We start from the raw sequence: 18,723 nt of genomic DNA, 5'->3' as shown, positions 1-18,723 counted from the left end.
ACTCGAACAAAAACCTTGATAAAAATTTCGATCTTTGATTACATACTTTTTGCGCGAAACTCTCTCAAAGGACGTTTAACTTCTTCATGGCAGACTGAATATGACCTTGTGTGTTTGTAAATCTACTATGACGTAATTGTCAAATTTGGCACTTTTCTTAATGGATCACTTAGCACAATCTTAAGAACCTGTTGCTTGTGCCTTGCAGTGCCTTGCACTATTAGCGACAGATTTTTGAGGTAACAAACAGAGGCTAAAAAGAAGTCCTTTATTCATTGTAAAAGTACTTTGAAGAAAAAACAATCCAAATATTTTTACTGCTTTTACAAATTTTAAAAAAATACCACAACGACATGACGACTATAGTGAAAACAAAGAGTGTTTCTTTATGACACACTTGTGTGTCGCTATTTTATTGTTTAATCCCACAGGTTGCTTAAGAAAAGCTGTAAATTAAAAACAAACAACCAAACAAACAAACCATTAGTTGTCAATGTACGCGGTACAGCTGACCTGCCAGAAAGTTCTTACTAGATATGAGTTTGCACAAATCCACCTTCGTGTAAACAAATCCACGTTAGTCTCTGAGATTCCACGCATGTCTGAGCGCTCCGTGGACACCAGATAAAGTCATGATTCATTCATATGTTGAAGTTAAGGCAGCCGACTCGTTGCTAAATTTGTTGCAATATTAGCTGTCTCCCGAAATTATCTGCTACATGCTCTACTTTCCACGAGCGAGATAACCGACACTCTAGAGAAGCGCTTATCAAGAAAGATGTGTCACTCGCGCGTGTGAATCACTCAGTGAATCAAAACAACGCAGGCGTTCACTAATTTTTACATTTTGCTTTACAGGAAGAGCCTTTCCTGCAACGCAGGCGAACACCTACCAGCCGAACCCCCAAAGTTGAATGCCACATTATGCGCTAATAGCGCCACGGGGGTGTTTTGGAAACTGGGTCGAGTCAAGGACGTCAATCATTGTGGTCAGCTGTGTTGCTAGCAACGGAACTGGGACCTCTCATTCTCTGTGGAGGAAGTTTGTTACAACGTTGAGTGTCAAAGTGAGAAAATGTCTCGATTGAAAAACGAAGCTGATTTATGCAAGTTAGCCACATGCCGCTTGTTTATTTCGCTCCTGTTTTAAATGTGAAATTAAGGCGGGAAGCGTGGGTAAGGAGGAGGGGGGGGGGGAGCGGGGTGGGTGGGGTTATATAACGAAGTCATTACAGTTTCATGCATTCGACGTAGGTATAATCTTTATTTAAGCACGAAACAATTCATCAGCAATTACATTAACTAAAACTATTTAAAAATTAAAACACTAACTAATAACTAAAAGCTGTTTTCCGTGAATGCCGTGCGTTATAGAGTGGCATTGATCTTGCGTTGACGTTGATCTCTATAAAAAAAAGGGAAACCAAAGTACTGATAATTTTGCAATTGTTGAAGTGATGTTTCCCAATGCATTTTTCAAATACTTCTATTTCAAAATGTTATTTATATTTAAAACTAGATGCTATTTTATAATCATTCATACCAACAAACTGGAAATAACTTTGAGGTCTTATTTATTCAATGCATTCCTAATTTGTCTCACTTTATTATATGGAACAAAACCTAAGACTATTTTTCAAAAAAGTTTAGAGCTAACACTTAAGCTTAGTTAGAAAATCAGTAACCACCTCTAATTATGACGTAATTACCCAGTAGATGCACATCTTTAAAAACAGTTGTCACCTTACATGCTGATGACTTCGAGTCAAAGGTTTTTTGCCTCTACAAGCAATTGTAAGTCTTGATATTATCGCTAAAAGCTCTTTCAGACGAGTTTTTAAACTACATTAAAAATAAAACAAAACACAGGTAAGGATCGGCTATTTCAAAATGTACACTTTTTTCTCATCAAAGCTAGTAACAAGAATACGCCCGTCTGGTACTTTTGTTATCGAAGTGGGGTCTGATAAACGAGTGATACTTTTGCCGGCGAAGCGACCGTCTAAAGAAAACTGCTGAACTCGATTATTGCCAGAGTCACATACTAGAAGATTTTCGGAGCTGTCTACAAGCAAACCATGCGGCATTTTAAATTCCCCATCTAGATGCCCTTTTTTGCCAAACTTGTATAAGAATGTTCCTGACTGATCAAAAGCTTTTATACAGTGGTTGCCTGCATCAGATACGAGAAACATCTTTTTATAAGGAATGCAGCAGCTTGGATAATGAAGTTTCTCTGGGCCTTTGTCTCCAAATGTGAAAATAGACTCTGCCTCCTTTGACATCACCTGTACCCTATTATTGCCCCACTCGGTTACAACAATGCGTTCGTCATCATCCACAGTAACGTGTACTGGCCCGCTAAACTCTCCTTTTTGTCTGCCTTCTTTTCCAAAACTTTTCACCACAGTTCCTGTCTGAATATTAACTCGTTGTATTCTGCAATTGCCTAAGTCTACAATTAGGACTTCGTTGTCATTTAAAAACGAAATGCCATTAGGAAACTGAAATTGTCCTGTATGGCTACGCTTGCTTCCGATTTTTCTCATACAGTTGCCATCTTTATCAAAAACATATACACAGTTGCCAAGGTTATCTGTCACAACTATCTGGCCTTCTGTATTCACAACAACTCCATATAACCGTTCAAGCGTGTGCCCTGGAAAGAACTTTAACTTCAACTCACCGACCACGACAAGTTCACGTTCTTTAACCTGCACGGTGATAGGACAGGTCGGTAGTTTATCGCCATTAATCTTCACCTCAGTGCTGTAGGCCCCAGGTACTTTGGGAATAAACTTCAGCCTAACGTTACCGTCATATTTCTCATCAAGAGTCACATTCGTCACATCTTTGGCGGGTGTTATTAGCAATTCGAGTTGATCTTTGAGATCAGCGAGGTCACTCATCTCTCCGCCAGATGTCCGTGGGCACAACGTAAACTTTGCTTGTACACCAACTTCAAAAGTTTGATCCAGTCCTTCCAGAGTTGATTTAGCTGCGATTGCCGGCTTCTCGGAGACCTGAATAGAACCCAGTTTAAAGTTGTGTTGCGATGCGGCAGTAAATTTGACAAATGTAGCCTGGCGATGTTTTGGAACTTCAACTCTACGAAGCTCTTCAAGTTTCTGCCTCAATTTGTTTTTGTTCTGTATGATATCCACAGCTGATCTTCGTTGCACCAGACTCTCCGCAAATTCAGCTGCTTGGTTAATTTTTTTTATTAGAGATTCCAGTTCTTGTTTAGCCGAGTTGATTCGTTCTATTCTTTTTTTACGTGTTATTTGTAAGGACTCTAAGAGCTGTTTTTCTTGCTGTCTAGTCTTTGTGATCACGTCTTCAGTTGCCTCCGACACTTCCTGTTTAGCGATTGCGATAATCATTTCCACATCCTCTGATGTTTTTTCTAACTGTGCTCGAAACAAGTTTACCTTTTCCTTGATGGTCTCCACAGTCGACATAATGTTTTTCTTATCCTCTTGCACTGCTTTTTCAAGCATTTCAAACGCATGGCCTTGGTGGTCTTCGGTGACGCAAATCGGACAAATACACGCTTCACACGAGGAGCAGTAATATCGTACTCTTTCTTCCGTATGTTGCGAGCAAGTGTCCAGTTGTTGCCTCGCAATGGCTTCGCAGTCTTCCGCTTGAAGAAGGACACCTAACAGACTTTTGTGGAAAAAGCTGCTAGGCAAGCGGTCGAAGCAATTTCCTTGTGGTAAATCGATTTCTGCCTGACACTCGGGGCATCGGAATTTCTCTTGTCTCTGGTTCTCTATTGCATGTCTCTGTAAACACTCACAGCAAAATGTGTGAAGACATGATATGGTTTTGGGCTCGGTGTAGGTATCGAGACAAATCGAGCAAGTAACTTGTTTTTTGAGACTCTTCAAGAGAGGATTCATGATGATCGCCTTAAACTGTAGTTAACTGATGTGTTACTTATATTAAAGGGACGAGCCCTATCAAAACATTCATACGAAATCCGAGATATTGTTTCAGTTTCCGAGAAAACACGGCAAAGTCTATGACAGCTGACTTCCTCTGGCCGATTGCACTTCAGGACTAAGCTGACTTTTTTGTAATGATAAAAAGACGTTGTTACCTGAGATGAAGCCTCGATTTTAGATAACTAAACCTGGGTAATTAAAGTTGCTTGAAATATAAGCAATTAAAGACAAGAATTTGACTAAATATGGTTTGGAAAAACGCAGCAAACGAAGCTTGGTGCACTCAATTTATTATAGAACGAAATTGATTCTAGTCGCACCAGAAGTTCTTAGACTGTTATCGATGCGCATTTCAAGGAAAAAAATTTTTGCACGTAACTCCACATAAGGATGGATAATCCTTACAAACAATTTAAACACTTCGCCTTTGCTTCAGATTCCTAGAAAAGAAGACATTTTTCATTTAATTGGATCTATTTCTGGCCAGTCACGTTCCTTGGCTCAGTGGACTTCGTTGTAACGAAAGAATTCATGGATTGTAGCTGGAGGGAAAGCCTTGGGGGCGTTATGGGAGGAAAATATTTAGATGAGGAACGTCGAGGGTCTGAAAATCGCAAAACGCGTATAAACGGCTCATTTTAAAAATGTGTTGGCCTTTGTATTTCTTTAAAATGTGGTCAGTCCTTCTCTCCCCACCCCCTCCCCCTCCTTCCTTCGTCTGTGGCAAGCATCTATCGCTCATGAAAGCATGAAAGTGAATTTGTCTCACAACGTCTTCATCAACTTTGACCAAAACTCGTTTTTTGCTTCACCTGGCGAGACATTCGACTCTATTCCCTTCTATCCTATATTGAGTCTGTCATGCATGGACTAGTCATTCCCAGAGAAATTTAAAAGAGTAGACAAGACGCTAATGTTTTCGAGGAAATCGTTCAGATACGGTAAACAGAAAATGAATTATTTTCTTTTGAAAAACTAGAAAGCTGCCTTTTAATACTATATTTAGATTTCCGAGAAAACAGAACGGAAATCTGCCATGACCTCTTCCGTTTGTGACATGCAACTGTTTATCTGTTTATCCTTTTTTTTTTTAACGCATGCTTATAAATATTCTAGAATTTGATCAACGGTCGAATCATTAAGGTTCTTAAAAAAAAAAAGAAAGACAAAAACTTCAATTTATTCTTTTCAGTTGAAAATGGAAATCCTACTTGATAATTTTAATGGACAGAGTATCAAAATGATTTGTTCTTGTCAACTGAGTTGATAATGCAAATTAGCCATGATAACACCGGAAATCGTGAGCGGATTAGAGTTTGTATTTCAATCTTCAGGTCAGACAGGAAGGCACGCAAGCTGATTTATACAAATTAGCCACATGCCGCTTGTTTATTTGGCTTCCCGTTAAAGGCGGCAATTCCTGGAATTTGATTAACTGTCGAATCATTAAGGTACTTAACGAAAAAAAGCACGACCGAAGCTTCAATTTTTCTTTGCAGTTGAAAAAGAAAATCCTACTTGATGATTTTAATGGACGGAGTATCAAAATGATTTTTTCTTGTCAACTGCGTTGATAATGTAAATTGGCCATGATAACACCGGAAATCGTGAGCGGATTAGAATCGTATTTCAATCTTCAGGTCAGACAGGAAGGCACGCAAGCTGATTTATACAAATTAGCCACATGCCTCTTGTTTATTTGGCTTCCTGTTAAAGGCGGCAATTCCTGGAATTTGATCAACTGTCGAATCATTAAGGTCCTTAACGAAAAAAAGGACGACCGAAGCTTCAATTTTTCTTTTCAGTTAAAAAAAAAAAAACCTACTTGATAATTTTAATGGACAGAGTATCAGAATGATTTTTTCTTGTCAACTGCGTTGATAATGTAAATTGGCCATGATAACACCGGAAATCGGGAGCGGATTAGAGTTTGTACTAAAATCTTCAGGTCAGACAGGAAGGCACGTAAATTAGCCACATGCCGCAAGTCTATTTCGCTTCCCGTTAAAGGCGGGAAGTGGGTGAGTTTATATGAAAACGAACTCGTTACACTTTCACACATTCGACGTACATCTCAACCAAAAGAGGATCATCCTCAGTTGTCTTAACTGCGGATACTTTCTATTTCTCCAAACGGACCCAAAAATTTCTTAGTTTAGATTATTCAAATCGCTGTCGACGATGCACAGAAATACCTTGACCTTAAAAAAAAAAACCAAATAAAACTTCAGATCAGAGAAATAGCAATTAAAGAGGATATTAATAAACCGAGAAGAAACATGGATGGCCAAGTGACGACGGATGGAGAAGATTAAAGCGGCTTGAACTTCTTCAAGTCAAAAGGTTTTTGTCTCCAAGTGTAATTGTAAGTCTTGATATTATCTAAGAGTTCTTCCAGACAAGTGATAAAACAGCATTAAAAGTAAAACAAAACACAGGTAAGGAGCGGCTCAAGAAGCAGAGTTCACTTTTGAAAGAGTCTATTTCAAAATGTACACTTTTTTCTCATCATGGCTAGTAACAAGAATACGCCCGTCTGGTGCTTTTGTTATTGCCATAGGCTTAGATAATCGAGCGATAATTTTGCCGGTGAAGCGACGGTCTAAAGAAAACTGTTGAACTCGGTAATTGTCAGTGTCACATACTAGAAGATTATTGGAGCTGTCTACAAGTAAACCACGCGGCAAGTTAAATTGTCCATCTTGATTCCCTTTTTTGCCAAACTTGTATAAGAATGTTCCTGACTGATCAAAAGCTTTTATGCAGTGCTTTTCTTTATCAGATACGAGAAACATGTTTTTGTGAAGAACGCAGCAGCTTGGACCATAAAGTTTCTCTGGACCTTTGTCTCCAAATGTGAAAATAGACTCTCCTTCCTTTGACATTACCTGTATCCTATTATTTTCTCTCTCGGTTACAATAATACGCTCTACATCATCCACAGTAACGTCTACTGGATTACCTAACTCTCCTTTCTCTTTACCGAATTTTCCAAAACTTTTCACCACAGTTCCTGTCTGATTATTAAGTCGTTGTATTCTGCAATTCCCTAGGTCTGCAATTAGGACTTCGTTGTCATTAAAAAACGAAATGCCATGAGGATACTGAAATTGTCCTGTATTGCTACCCTCGCCTCCAGTTTTTCTCAAACAGTTGCCATCTTTATCAAAAACATAAACACAGTGGCCAAAGTTATCTGCCAGAACCATCTGGCCTTCTGTATTCACAGCAATGCCATATAACCGTTCAAACTTGTCCCCTGGAAAGAGCTTTAACTTCAACTCACTGATCACAAAAAGTTCACTTTCTTTAACCTGCACAGTCATGGGACAGGTCGGTAGTTTATCGCCATTAATCTTCACTTCAATGTTGTAGGCCCCTGGTACTTTGGGAGTAAACTTCAACCTAAGATTGCCATTTTCTTTCTCTTCAACAATCACGTCTGTAATATCCTTGACGGGTTTAATCAGCAATTCAACTCGACCTTTAACATCAGCCTGGTTACTTATCTCTCCTCCAGATTTGTTTGGACATAACGTAAACTCTGATTCTACACCAGCCTGGAAAGTTTGATCCAGTCCTTCTAAAGTTGATTTAGCTGCCATTGCGGTGTCTTCAGTGCCTTCAATAAAACCCAATTTCAATTCCTTTTGAGATGCCGCAGTGAATTTAATGAATGTCGTTTGCTGATGTTTTGGAACTTCAACTCGCAGAAGCTCTTCAAATTTAATCCTTAAAGTTTCTTTGTTCTGCATAATATCCGAGCTTGAGGTTCTCTGCACCATATTTTCCGAAAACTGAGCTGCTTGGCTCATTTGTTTTGCTAAGGATTCCACTTCCTGTTTAGCTGAGTTAATTTTATGGAGTCTCGAAACGCGTGTTGCCTCGAGGGATTGTAACGCCTCTCGCTCGCGCTCTCGAATATCTGCGATCACGTATTCAGCTGCTTGCCTGACGCTTCGCTTAGCCGTTTCCATATTGCTTTCCAGCTCAAAAATGGTTTCTTCAAACTGCTTAATGACATTCCGGAGCTCGCTTTCCATTTTCTTGATCAATTTAGCACCCGACATGATTTTATGCTTCTCCTCGTGTGCTGCTTTGTCGAGAAGATCAACTTTGTGGTTTTGATGATCCGTGACTATGCAAATCTGACAAATGCAAACTTGACACTGCGAGCAAAAAAACCGTTTAAGAGTAAATGTCAGTAAAAATCAAGGAAAATTCAAAAAAAGTGGCCACGGTCAAAAAATCGATTGCGCTCATACTTTGTCAGTTTGAAGGCCTAGGTAGGTAACTGAAGGATATGAGGTTAGTTTTTTTAAATATTCCATATAACGGCAGAAAACCACGAAAAACGGTCACCCTACCGGAAGCTCGGATTTCACCTAACGGAAACTCGAAATTTTACACTTTTCAGCTTCTCGCTACACAGACGTTTACATAGCTGTGAATCTTTCTTAAGTATAATTGAATACATTGATTCTTCCTTAGTCAAACCATGGGAATTATTTTTATCTCTGCTCATTTGTGAGCGAACTGAGACCCGATTAAGAAGACACACTTTTCTCATTTACGCGAAGGTGTAAAATAATCCAAACTCAGCGACGAAAAAAGCTGACCGGTAGTTCTTCAAATCCTCTGATATTATAACCAAAGACAGTTCAGTCATTGATTTTTAGGTCTACGGTTTTAAATCTTTAGGATCTAGTAGCACTTTTGCATGAACGCCGATCAAAATTCGATAAAATTCCAATTGAGCGCCTTTGAAATCTACAACTCTACATAACAAAGCACTATTGAATAAATTAACTCCTCGGCCAAAGTTTGTACATAAAACATAAGGGTTTTGCTTTTTTAGCGGTTTGAAGCGTTTTAAAAATATATATTCATGTTAAATATTGTCTACACAGGTATAACAAACTATGAAACACCAAAATTACCACGAGCTGAAATTAAATCTCACAGGTTCGCTCCCTAATCTGCGTCACGCACGAGCGACTTAGCGACAATTAGTACAGTAACAAACAGATATTTACATCCGTTGATTTTAAATAAGTCGTATTTTTAAAATATCTTACTCAAAGATGTGCCAGGTTTCCCAGTTAACTTGCTGAAAAAAAAAGAAAACCTTAATAGTAATTCTAGCTCAATTAGAATTGATTTTATTTAGTATGAGAAGTTTTGTGCCGTCGAAAACCAATTGGAAGTAACTGTTTCCACGAAAAGCAAATATTGCATCGTTCTCTAAATAAACAAATCTACTTAACCATATTACCAGAGTATGTTGTTGGCGAAGTTAATAGACATACATAACAACGACGTCTTGCTCGTTCTTGAATATTGTCGGTGGGATTTGCGGCGCAGACGAACGCACTTGCTAAGTAACTTCCAATGGCTAATTTCTACCCTTACTCAGCTTTCGTCACACTGCTCACGCTGTGTAACAAGGATATAAAACATCGCACAAAGTCCTAAAAAACTCTCCGGACTTGAACCAGAATTGATTTTAGCGAGATTGCGTGTTTTTAAAAGCCAACGAGTTTAATGGAGATGACTACCCGTACCGTCTCATCGTGTCACTTAGGCATAACCTGACACGATGTCGATAGTTTCGACTCCTGATGGCCTAGAGCACTCGGATTTCTTTTTTTCCGAGTACGCCTGTGTCACTTACTGAATAATAAATCATTCTCATTTATTCACCAGGCTTAAAAATATTCTATCACATTTATTCCATTGCGCGTATGCCACACATGACATTCCAATCCTAGCAGTATGCAGGATGTTTGTCCCATGAAGCACTCGAATTTTTTTTCCGATTATGCCTGTGTCACTTACTGAGTAATACATCATGTTCAAAAGTATTAATTTTTGCACCATACAGGAAGTTGTTTCGGGTCACTCAGCAAGAGCTGTTAAAAGTAGCCGCACTGGAATAGGAATATATTTTTTCCAATCCATGAAGATATTTGACCTTTCAAAATAGCTCGTCCCTATGGGCTCAGGTAAATAACAACTAAAAAATGTACTACCAAGCAGGAACTGTCTCCAATGAGTTTTGTATCCTCTTCATTCTGTTGTCCAATGCGACTATTAAAAACACTATGAGTTTTACGACTTACATGTTTTACTGATTGCGCTTGTCAAACAACACTACAGTCTGTCATTGATAGAGAAAATAAAGTTTAATTTTGACAATATTCGATGAAAAATACTAAGAATTTTCCAAAGAGGGCACCGAAGAATAAATAATGTGCACTGTCATTTTTACGACATTTAAAAAGGAGGGAAGGGGGTGGGGGAAAGGATTTAACAACCATACTACTCTCTCTCCCCAACCACCCACAAAGTGCACAGTTTGCACAGTATACTAGTGGAAACGTCACATCAACATTTATATGTTTATGTTTAATAGCACAATTACGGTCGTTGCATCACTCCAATATGGCCATTTCCCCACAAAACTATATTTAAGTAGATCTTTGATCAATCTTGTACGTCAAGCTTTGTTACTTTGAATTTTTCTTGGCTTCTTGCGGAGACAATTTCAAACATTTTAGCCCTAAAACTTTGAATGGATATACAACTGTAATTAGCTTACATTACGGACTGGTTGGCTGGTTTAATTCGGTGGCAGCCTTGAGGTGGTCGCCATACCATTAGTGTATCTACCTCTTCACTGAACACACTTTTAAAAAAAGATAACGATCAAATGAAACGATTTTTTCGAAAGAAAATATATGATGTTATCTTGTATACAATTATGCGCAAGGCATAATTAGTCAACAGAAAACAGTTTATTAATCTGCTTATGAGGTACAGCCGCACTCGCCTACAAGCTTTGAAAGACGACTAATAAACGGATTCTTTCGTCTTTGTGTTATATCAGAGACGTCCACACCAAGTTCATCGCAAATACTGCGCAGCATGTCCACACTCAGTGACATCAGCTTTTTCTTGCCCATGCGCATGAGTTCACAGATGTTGTAACCTGAAGACGATACAATGGGGTGCTGAAGGGAAACCTCTCTCATCACTTGCGCATAGATTTCAGATTGGATTACCTGTTCTTGTGATGCTCTGTCATCTTCTCTAGTGGTCTCTTCGTCCGACTCTTCCCGGTTCACTGTACTGGGAGGAAGCCTTTTCTTTGCTGTCAGTCGTGAGAAGAATCCAGTGATTTGCTGTCCTGTTAGAACTTCTTTTGATAGAAATCGACGAGCTCCTAACTCGTCCCTTGAAGATCTCATCATTTTTGAGACTTCATTCGGATCTGCTTTCCTTCCACTCTGCTCGCCAATTTCAAATTGTTGTTTCAAAAATTCATTCTTTTTTTGCGTAAAACGTGTCTTCTTTGCGATTGTCTTAAGTGCCCATCCCATTGTAAGGGGCGAAAAGCATTGGCTGTTTTGTTCTTCACATTGTAACTGCACAGTGGAAATCCTGCTACCTTCATCCATTAGCTTTGAAGCATATCCTCGTTTTGCTTTGTCATACAGCGTTTCCTGTTCAGGTAGTCGCTTGTGTTTCCCCGTGTCTAGATGTGCTTGTAATGATACAAAGCGGCTGTATGCTTTAATGCACCCTTCCTCGGGGCATGGGAAAAGCGGCAAGGCTTGCTCGTTTTCACCATCATCATCTTCTTGTTCTCGGCTATTGGCATCACTGGCTGCGTTTGGATCACTTGCAGATTTTTTATTGACATATCTGTGTCTCACCTTCTTGAAAGATGGCTTAGTACTCAATTTCTGCGATGGGGGATCAACCACTTCAAGAGTTTCCGGGACCTGCAAAACTCCTTCAAACTGAGACCACGGTAGCAACTTTCCAGGACCCACATTAAATGCCCTCCACGCTCGTATTCCGTTCTCCTCATACTTGAAGTTGTTGAGTAAGCTTACACCATCCCATTTGACGTGCCGAGTGCTTGACGGGTTGAATGTAACGTAACTAGCCTTAGCGCAAGATCCTGGACCAGACTCTATGGCTGTTTTGAGCTGAATTGCTGTTGTCACATCATTGCCCTCGTTTACATATCTTCCAATGTCTCCTTTAATAGTCGCTGCTTGGCGGTCGCATATTCCTTTTCCACCTTGAGGATCGGAAAAGTCGTTCCGTTCCACGCCCACGCCAGCAATGTCGCCTGCAAATTTTGCTGAAACGATAGTGTATCCGCTGTGGTAACAGCCGGCATTATCTTGTTTATAAAACGCCCTTTCTAATTCCGGCATTTCCTTCTTCAGGGAAACAAGACAATCCTGCATTATCGATACCACTACAGCACTGTCTTGTAAACAGTTCTGAAAGACATGTACGAATGTTTGAGAGTCAAACTGCCCGCCTTCTTCCGACTTCCTAATAGCAACTGTTATGTGCCATGGTAAACCGCGCTTAGCAAACCAGTCTGATTGCGGCTCTCGAAATTTTCGTGGCATAAATTTCATTGCCCAATCCTGCACTAGTAACACGTCGCATTTGCTCTTCACTTTAGCTAGAACAGAACATTTGGCCTGATCTTGGTGAACAGAGCGCAACTGGTGGGCTTTCCAGCTCATGATATTATTTCTGGCCTGCTTAACAGCGTGTAGCATGTCCGATTTCTGCTCCTCGTTACAAACTGCACTTGAACACTCACTCTCCAAGATGCTTAGAACTTCTTGCAGCTGGCAACACTGTGCACATGTTTCGTTGTGTGAATGACTGCAGTGGCCTTGGAAGTCAGAGTCTGTTGAGTCACTTAAGGCGTAAGTCCTACAATGATCAGCAATGCTCGAAGACTCAACCACATGGACCTGAAACAAGCCGAAGACAACAAAAATGTAAACAATTTCAATCACCGCATTTCCTCTAATAAGCGAGCTCCTCTTAAGTAAATCGCCCTTGGAACAAGCGCCCAACCTCTATATTAGGAGCCCCTTCCTGACTCGATCCAGCGCCCGGGCACTTAGCGGAGGAAATACAGTAATTATATCGTCCTGATCTTAACTACTATTTCTATAAAACAGTTACATTGAAAAGGCCGACGGTCCCCCTTTGTTTGCAAAATGTATAAATATAACTTACAGGTTATCGACAATAATTCCTTCCTTAGTTACGCACGAGAGGACCTGGAACTAGTTCAAGTATCAATATTATGCATTTTCAAAGATTTGAACTTTAGGAAAATAATTTGCCTGTGTTGTTGCATCAACTTTCTGTCAGTTTTGCGCCTTTCTTTTGAAGTACTTCATAACAAACCGTGTAATGAAATAAATCAAATACCTTGTAGTCACTTTTCAGGTATTGCTTTGATGAGCGTAACTGTTGCTTCATTTCCCTGGCCCACACTTCTGTTTTTCCACAATCAACCAGTTTATCGACCACTTTGTCCAGGTCATCAAATGCCTCTGCTCCTTGAGATGAAAAGTTATCAAGTCCTTGAAAAGACTTCCTAACAGACGCAGAACACTCATCTAGCACTCTATGCAGTGTTCGCCTGCTCATGGGCTCAAAACCTCTTTCACTGCAATATTGTTGGTAGTGTTGAACAATACGCTCCGGAATCATCATTCTGATTATATTTGGTGTTTTAATAACCTCACCGGTTGATAACTTCAAAAGCCTTTCGCCAAATGGAACATCTTGAATCACATGTGAACTTGTGATAAATGAAATGAAATCTTCCAATTTTCCTTGGTCAACTTTCATTCTCCTGTTTTCTTGGCGAGGAATCGGTTCTGCTCTTCCATGAAGCAGGGTGTGGTGTCGCGCTATGTCAAAGCGGTAACTTGTGAGGGTTGGGATAAATTCTTGCACCTCTTTGAAAGACAACTTGTCAGCCAGGATTGAGAGTATTTGCCGACGGGTACTCCAGTGTTGAGCGTTCAAATAACTCTTGGCAAACGCTTGAAGAAGCTCCACTTCCTTACAACTTTTCCCGCCAGTTGTTCTTCGATTCACTTCGCGCTCACATAATTCCCTCCACAAGCAATTCGAATCTTGAGGAGCAAGGACTTCCATTACTGCTGAAGCACACTGTTCAGCTTTTCTCAAATAACGGCGTTTAGTACGGCTTTGAGCTACATTCCATGGTACTGACAGTACGTGGCGGACTGGGCTGGTGTCACGAAGCTGTAGAAAGCGATTGAGCTGTTTCAGGGATTCACCTTGCACATAGTTTATGTCATCTTCGCTTTCTTGCGAATCTTCGTCTGGCACGTAAAGGCTCTCTCGTTTAGATCTACCTTCTTTGCATTCAGTATCAGTGATCGGTACAGGAAGGGAAATATCAGTGTCAGCTTCATGATCGACCTGTAGTGCGAAAAAGTTAAAATATTTTCTATATACAATGAACAAAAGATTCGCCCACGATTCGTGGGCCAGTTCGACATTTCTAGTGAAGTTAGTGTTAAAACACCTATGACTTCCTTATATCATTCACGAACCCTGCTTCCGACTCTGGATTACCAAGTTTTCCAGTTAAGCTTTATATTAACGAAATTCTAATTAAGAGCTGTCTAATTTCGGCTGCCATGGACACATATCATAGGACAAGTAAATTAACAGTCCTCGACACAAGCTTTTTTAGATTTCAAATGGTGTAATATAACGTATTTAGGTTTTGATGTACAAATTAATTTTCTTACTTCTGCAGATACACAATGGAGAGGGTTGGCCACCCATCCAATCTACATCCTCCTCTCTCCTGCCCCCTCCCCTGCCTCCCACCCAGCCCTCCCCCCCCCCGGCAAATAAAATAAAAATTAAAAAAAAGACCTTAAATATACTTGAAAGTGTGGGGAATAGATCAAGACGTAAACGACGTCATAATGATTTTGGATTGTGAGTTTGTATGACTTTGTGAAGTGAAAGGATGAATGCTTATTGGTGGCCTGAAGAAACGTTTAGAGATGGGCTGGCATGACAGGAAGATTATAAGGTCTCTGATAAGCGATATAACTGGGAAAGTGTCTTGCCACCGGTATTTCATATTATATAATAAAGCATGTGCGTATACTCACCAGGTTTAACTTGTTCAAGGTTTCAGCGATCTCTGAAACTTCAGCGGTCATCTGGCATTTCTCAGGTGCTCTTTCCTTATACCCACTAAGCATCTTTCTGCATTTTACGCAAATTCCTTTAGAAAAAACATAGTCAAACTCCCGTCAAAACTCCGAAATTACCGAAAGGCGCGTATTTTTAAACACAAAAGTCTGAAGTTTTGTCGACCCACAGAATAAAACAACAATCGAAAGTTGACTGCGCGATAAGAGGTGAGAAGAAGGGGGGGAGTAGCATTGCGATTAGACTATCCTTTTATTTGTTTATTGTTTATATCTTTCTCAAGAGGCTTTTTGCGAAACGAAATTGAAATGTTTTAAACAAAGTAAATTAACCCCTACTAACCGAATTCCAGGTGCGTACTGTAAGTTACAGACCGTGAAACGAGGTTAGTAAGATATTCATTATGTCTCTGTGGTCAATCAGGCGCGCGGGAATGGAAACTAGTTAAAGTTTAGTGGGCCGCGCAAAATTGACCAATCACACCCCGCGTACGAACTGAGAGATACTGATAAAAAATATGAACTCATTGTATACATGCGGGTAGTGCTGTGCACGCGCTGCGGACCTGTTTGTTTACGGACACCGGCACTCACTCACTCACTCACTCACATACCTGGCGACAAAGTGGGTAGGGCACCATACGGTGCACACACTAATATAAGCGCAATCCATAAAAAAATGAGAGGCATGAAATAAAGGTTGTTATAAAAAAATTGGATTGGACAACTGAATGAAGAGATAAGTAACGAAATGTCCTTCATCAACCTTACTTATTTCTCTCCGTCGTTTAAACAAATGATTCTTTCATATAATCTCAAGTCATCAGAATGAATAGACTAAAAATAATTCATTGGAGACAGTTTCTGTTTGGTAGAACATCAAGCAGTTGGTTGCTTACCTGAGCACACAGGGACGAGCTGTTTTGAAAGCTCAAATATCTTCATGGATTTGATTAAATTTATTCCTTTTTCCAGTGCAGGTGCCTTCCTCAGCTCCTTGCAGTGACCAGAAACAACTTCCGGGATCGTGCAAAGATTACCCGTCCTTCGCCAACCTAAACCTAACTTGGCACGATGAACCGGACAGATAGTCATATCCGATAAATTCGCCGGCTTTTGAGAACATCCACACCTCGCCAAAATTAATTCTACCTCCGTTTCAATTCCGGAAAATTTCAACGACTTTTTGTGATTTTTTATATCCCTGTTACACCGCGTGAGAGGCGTGACGGAAGTTGAAGAACTTGTGCGTTCGTCTGCGCCGCAAATCCCACCAACAATATTTAAGAACGAGCAAGACATCGCTGTTCTATGAAGTTCCCCGACAATAAACTCTGGTTTTAGATGCAATGTTTCACAGATAAAGATAATTCGAGTTATTTATTTAAAGAACGATGCAATTTTCGTGAGAACAGGTACTTCTGATTGGCTATCGACGGCATAAAGCTTCTCATTCTTAATAAAATCAATTCTTATCGTTTCAGTTTGAATTGCTATTATGATATTTTCTTTTATTTTTACTTCAGCAAGTTAACTGGGGAACCTGGTACATCGTTGAGTAAGATATTTTAAAATAAGACTTATTGTAAATTAACAGATGTAAATATCTGTTTGTTACTGTACTAATTGTAGCGAAGTCGCTCGTGCGTGACACAGATTAGGGAGCGAGCCTGTGAGATTTAATTTCAGCTCGTGGTAATTTTGGTGACTCCTAGTTTGTTTTACCTGTGTAGACAATATTTAACATCAATATATATTTTTAAAAGGTTCAAACCGTTTTATGTACAAACTTTGGCCGAGGAGTTAATTTATTCAATAGTGCTTTGTTATGTAGAGTTGTAGATTTCAAAGGCGCTCAATTGGAATTTTATCGAATTTTGATCGGCGTTCATGCAAAAGTGCTACTAGATCCTAAAGATTTAAAACCGTAGACCTTAAAATCAATGACTAAACTGTCTTTGGTTATGATATCAGAAGATTTGAAGAACTACCGGTCAGCTTTTTTCGTCGCTGAGTTTGGATTATTTTACACCTTCGCGTAAATGAGAAAAGTGTGTCTTCTTAATCGGGTCTCAGTTCGCTCACAAATAAGCAGAGATAAAAATAATTCCCATGGTTTGACTAAGGAAGAATCAATGTATTCAATTATACTTAAGAAAGATTCACAGCTATGTAAACGTCTGTGTAGCGAGAAGCTGAAAAGTGTGAAATTTCGAGTTTCCGCCAAGTGAAATCCGAGCTTCCGGTAGGGTGACCGTTTTTCGTGGTTTTCTGCCGTTATAGGGAATATTTCAAAAAACTAACCTCACATCCTTCAGTTACTTACCTAGGCCTTCAAACTGACAAAGTATAAGCGAAATCGATTTTTTGACCGTGGCCACGATTTCTTTGATTTTTACTGACAATCACTCTTAATTTCTCTCTCGTGGAACTCTTGAGAACAAAATGGTTGTCGCCTTAACAATGCTTCGTAATCTTCTGTTTTGAAGTCTTGAACTGGCGTGACTTTGTGTCCTTGAAAAGACTTCTTGAGCAGCTCATGTGCGTTGAAACAATCAGGGCACATGAATCGTCCGCATTCGAAGCAGTAGTACATCTGAGGGTTGGTTGCGCTGCATTGATAACAAGTAATACTACCTGTCTCGCCACTCTGCCGAACAGCGAGAAGACTCAACAGACTTTTATGGAAAAAGCTGTTAGGCAAACGGTCGAAGCGATTTCCTTCTGGTAAATCGATCGCTGCCTGACACTCGGGGCATCTGAATTTTCCCTGTTTCTGGCTCACTCTTGCATGTTTCTCCAAACATTCACAGCAAAACGCGTGAAGACATGATATAGTTTTGGGCTCGGTGTAGGTATCGAGGCAAAATCGAACAAGTAACTTGTTTCTTGAGATTTTTCAAAAGCGACTCCATCAGTGTTGACCATGTGGGCGAGAATTGGCGAGAAGGTCTGGTAACTAATCTTAACATCAAGTCGAGGCTGCGGGGAACATGGCAACAAATGATGCCCTCTTCACAAATATGAAAGTTTCAGAACTACACACGTTTTTAAAAGAAAGGGTTTTTCAGATTTCTTTAATCGGTAAGAGTAGAAAAAGGGCCGAACTATTAGAGCTTTGCAAGAATGCGGCGGCGTAAAAATTCCAAAACTTGAGAAGGAAACACTGGAGCGCGACGAGTTGATTAATTCGACAACAACATTGCTAAGAGGAAAATTACTTCCCCATCCACTTTCTCATAAGTTTTGGATTCATGAGTTCACTGGTATTCCAGACTTCAGATTTTCCGATATTTACCATTATCTGGTTGGAAAAGATGGTTACGATGAAGACTGTTTACGGTCGTATAAAAGTCGAAAAGTCCTGAGGGTTTTCGCTTGTTTGTTGACGGGCATGTGAAGGATCTGAAGTACTATGATATAATTGATGATGGTCACGATGAGGACCGGTAAAAAGACTGGATACTGCTATTTCCAGTTTAAAGTGAAATTAAATGAAAGATCTAAAACCGAAGATGGAAAGAATTCTACTGGGGCTTTGTCGTGCTTAGAAATATTGGAACATTTCCTATGCTTACTGTGCTTGTAAAGGCGGGTTAAAGTCACATGTGTGTGCTGTATTTTTTCAATTTTCTGTACAAGCGAACGAGCTAATGGTTTTCCAATTTTGTTTGATATTTTGGGTTTCTGTACGAATAAACTGACTCTTTAAGGTATAGGAGATTAGTGAC

General features: G+C 39.8%; 3 protein-coding genes and 1 pseudogene across 4 annotated transcripts in view; all 4 read right to left on the bottom strand.

Moving 5' to 3' along the window:
• The window catches only part of LOC149034544 (E3 ubiquitin-protein ligase TRIM45-like), a 49,234-nt pseudogene that overhangs the window by 7,986 nt on the left and 22,525 nt on the right, over window positions 1–18,723 (bottom strand). The window lies entirely within an intron of this gene.
• Window positions 1,560–3,978, bottom strand: LOC149034550 (tripartite motif-containing protein 2-like). Its single transcript, XM_089193560.1, has one exon. The coding sequence runs from the start codon at window positions 3,903–3,905 to the stop codon at window positions 1,881–1,883; it is 2,025 nt and encodes a 674-aa protein (XP_089049686.1). The 5' UTR covers window positions 3,906–3,978; the 3' UTR covers window positions 1,560–1,880.
• LOC149034548 (E3 ubiquitin-protein ligase TRIM45-like) lies at window positions 6,420–18,067 on the bottom strand. The gene is made up of 2 exons (XM_089193579.1): window positions 17,408–18,067; window positions 6,420–8,142 (listed from the first exon to the last, which is right to left on the bottom strand). Exons 1-2 carry the CDS (start codon window positions 17,586–17,588, stop codon window positions 6,431–6,433), a joined length of 1,893 nt encoding a protein of 630 aa, XP_089049705.1. The 5' UTR covers window positions 17,589–18,067; the 3' UTR covers window positions 6,420–6,430.
• Window positions 10,678–14,375, bottom strand: LOC149034549 (uncharacterized). The gene is made up of 2 exons (XM_089193555.1): window positions 13,212–14,375; window positions 10,678–12,742 (listed from the first exon to the last, which is right to left on the bottom strand). The coding sequence occupies exons 1-2, from the start codon at window positions 13,947–13,949 to the stop codon at window positions 10,760–10,762; spliced, it is 2,721 nt and encodes a 906-aa protein (XP_089049681.1). The 5' UTR covers window positions 13,950–14,375; the 3' UTR covers window positions 10,678–10,759.

Source organism: Pocillopora damicornis, chromosome 14 (genome assembly GCF_964200805.1).
Source record: "Pocillopora damicornis chromosome 14, jaPocDami1.2, whole genome shotgun sequence".
NCBI classification, from domain to species: Eukaryota; Metazoa; Cnidaria; class Anthozoa; order Scleractinia; family Pocilloporidae; genus Pocillopora; species Pocillopora damicornis.
Note: the sequence above shows the minus strand (reverse complement) of the source record. Positions and strands in the feature narration are given on the sequence as shown.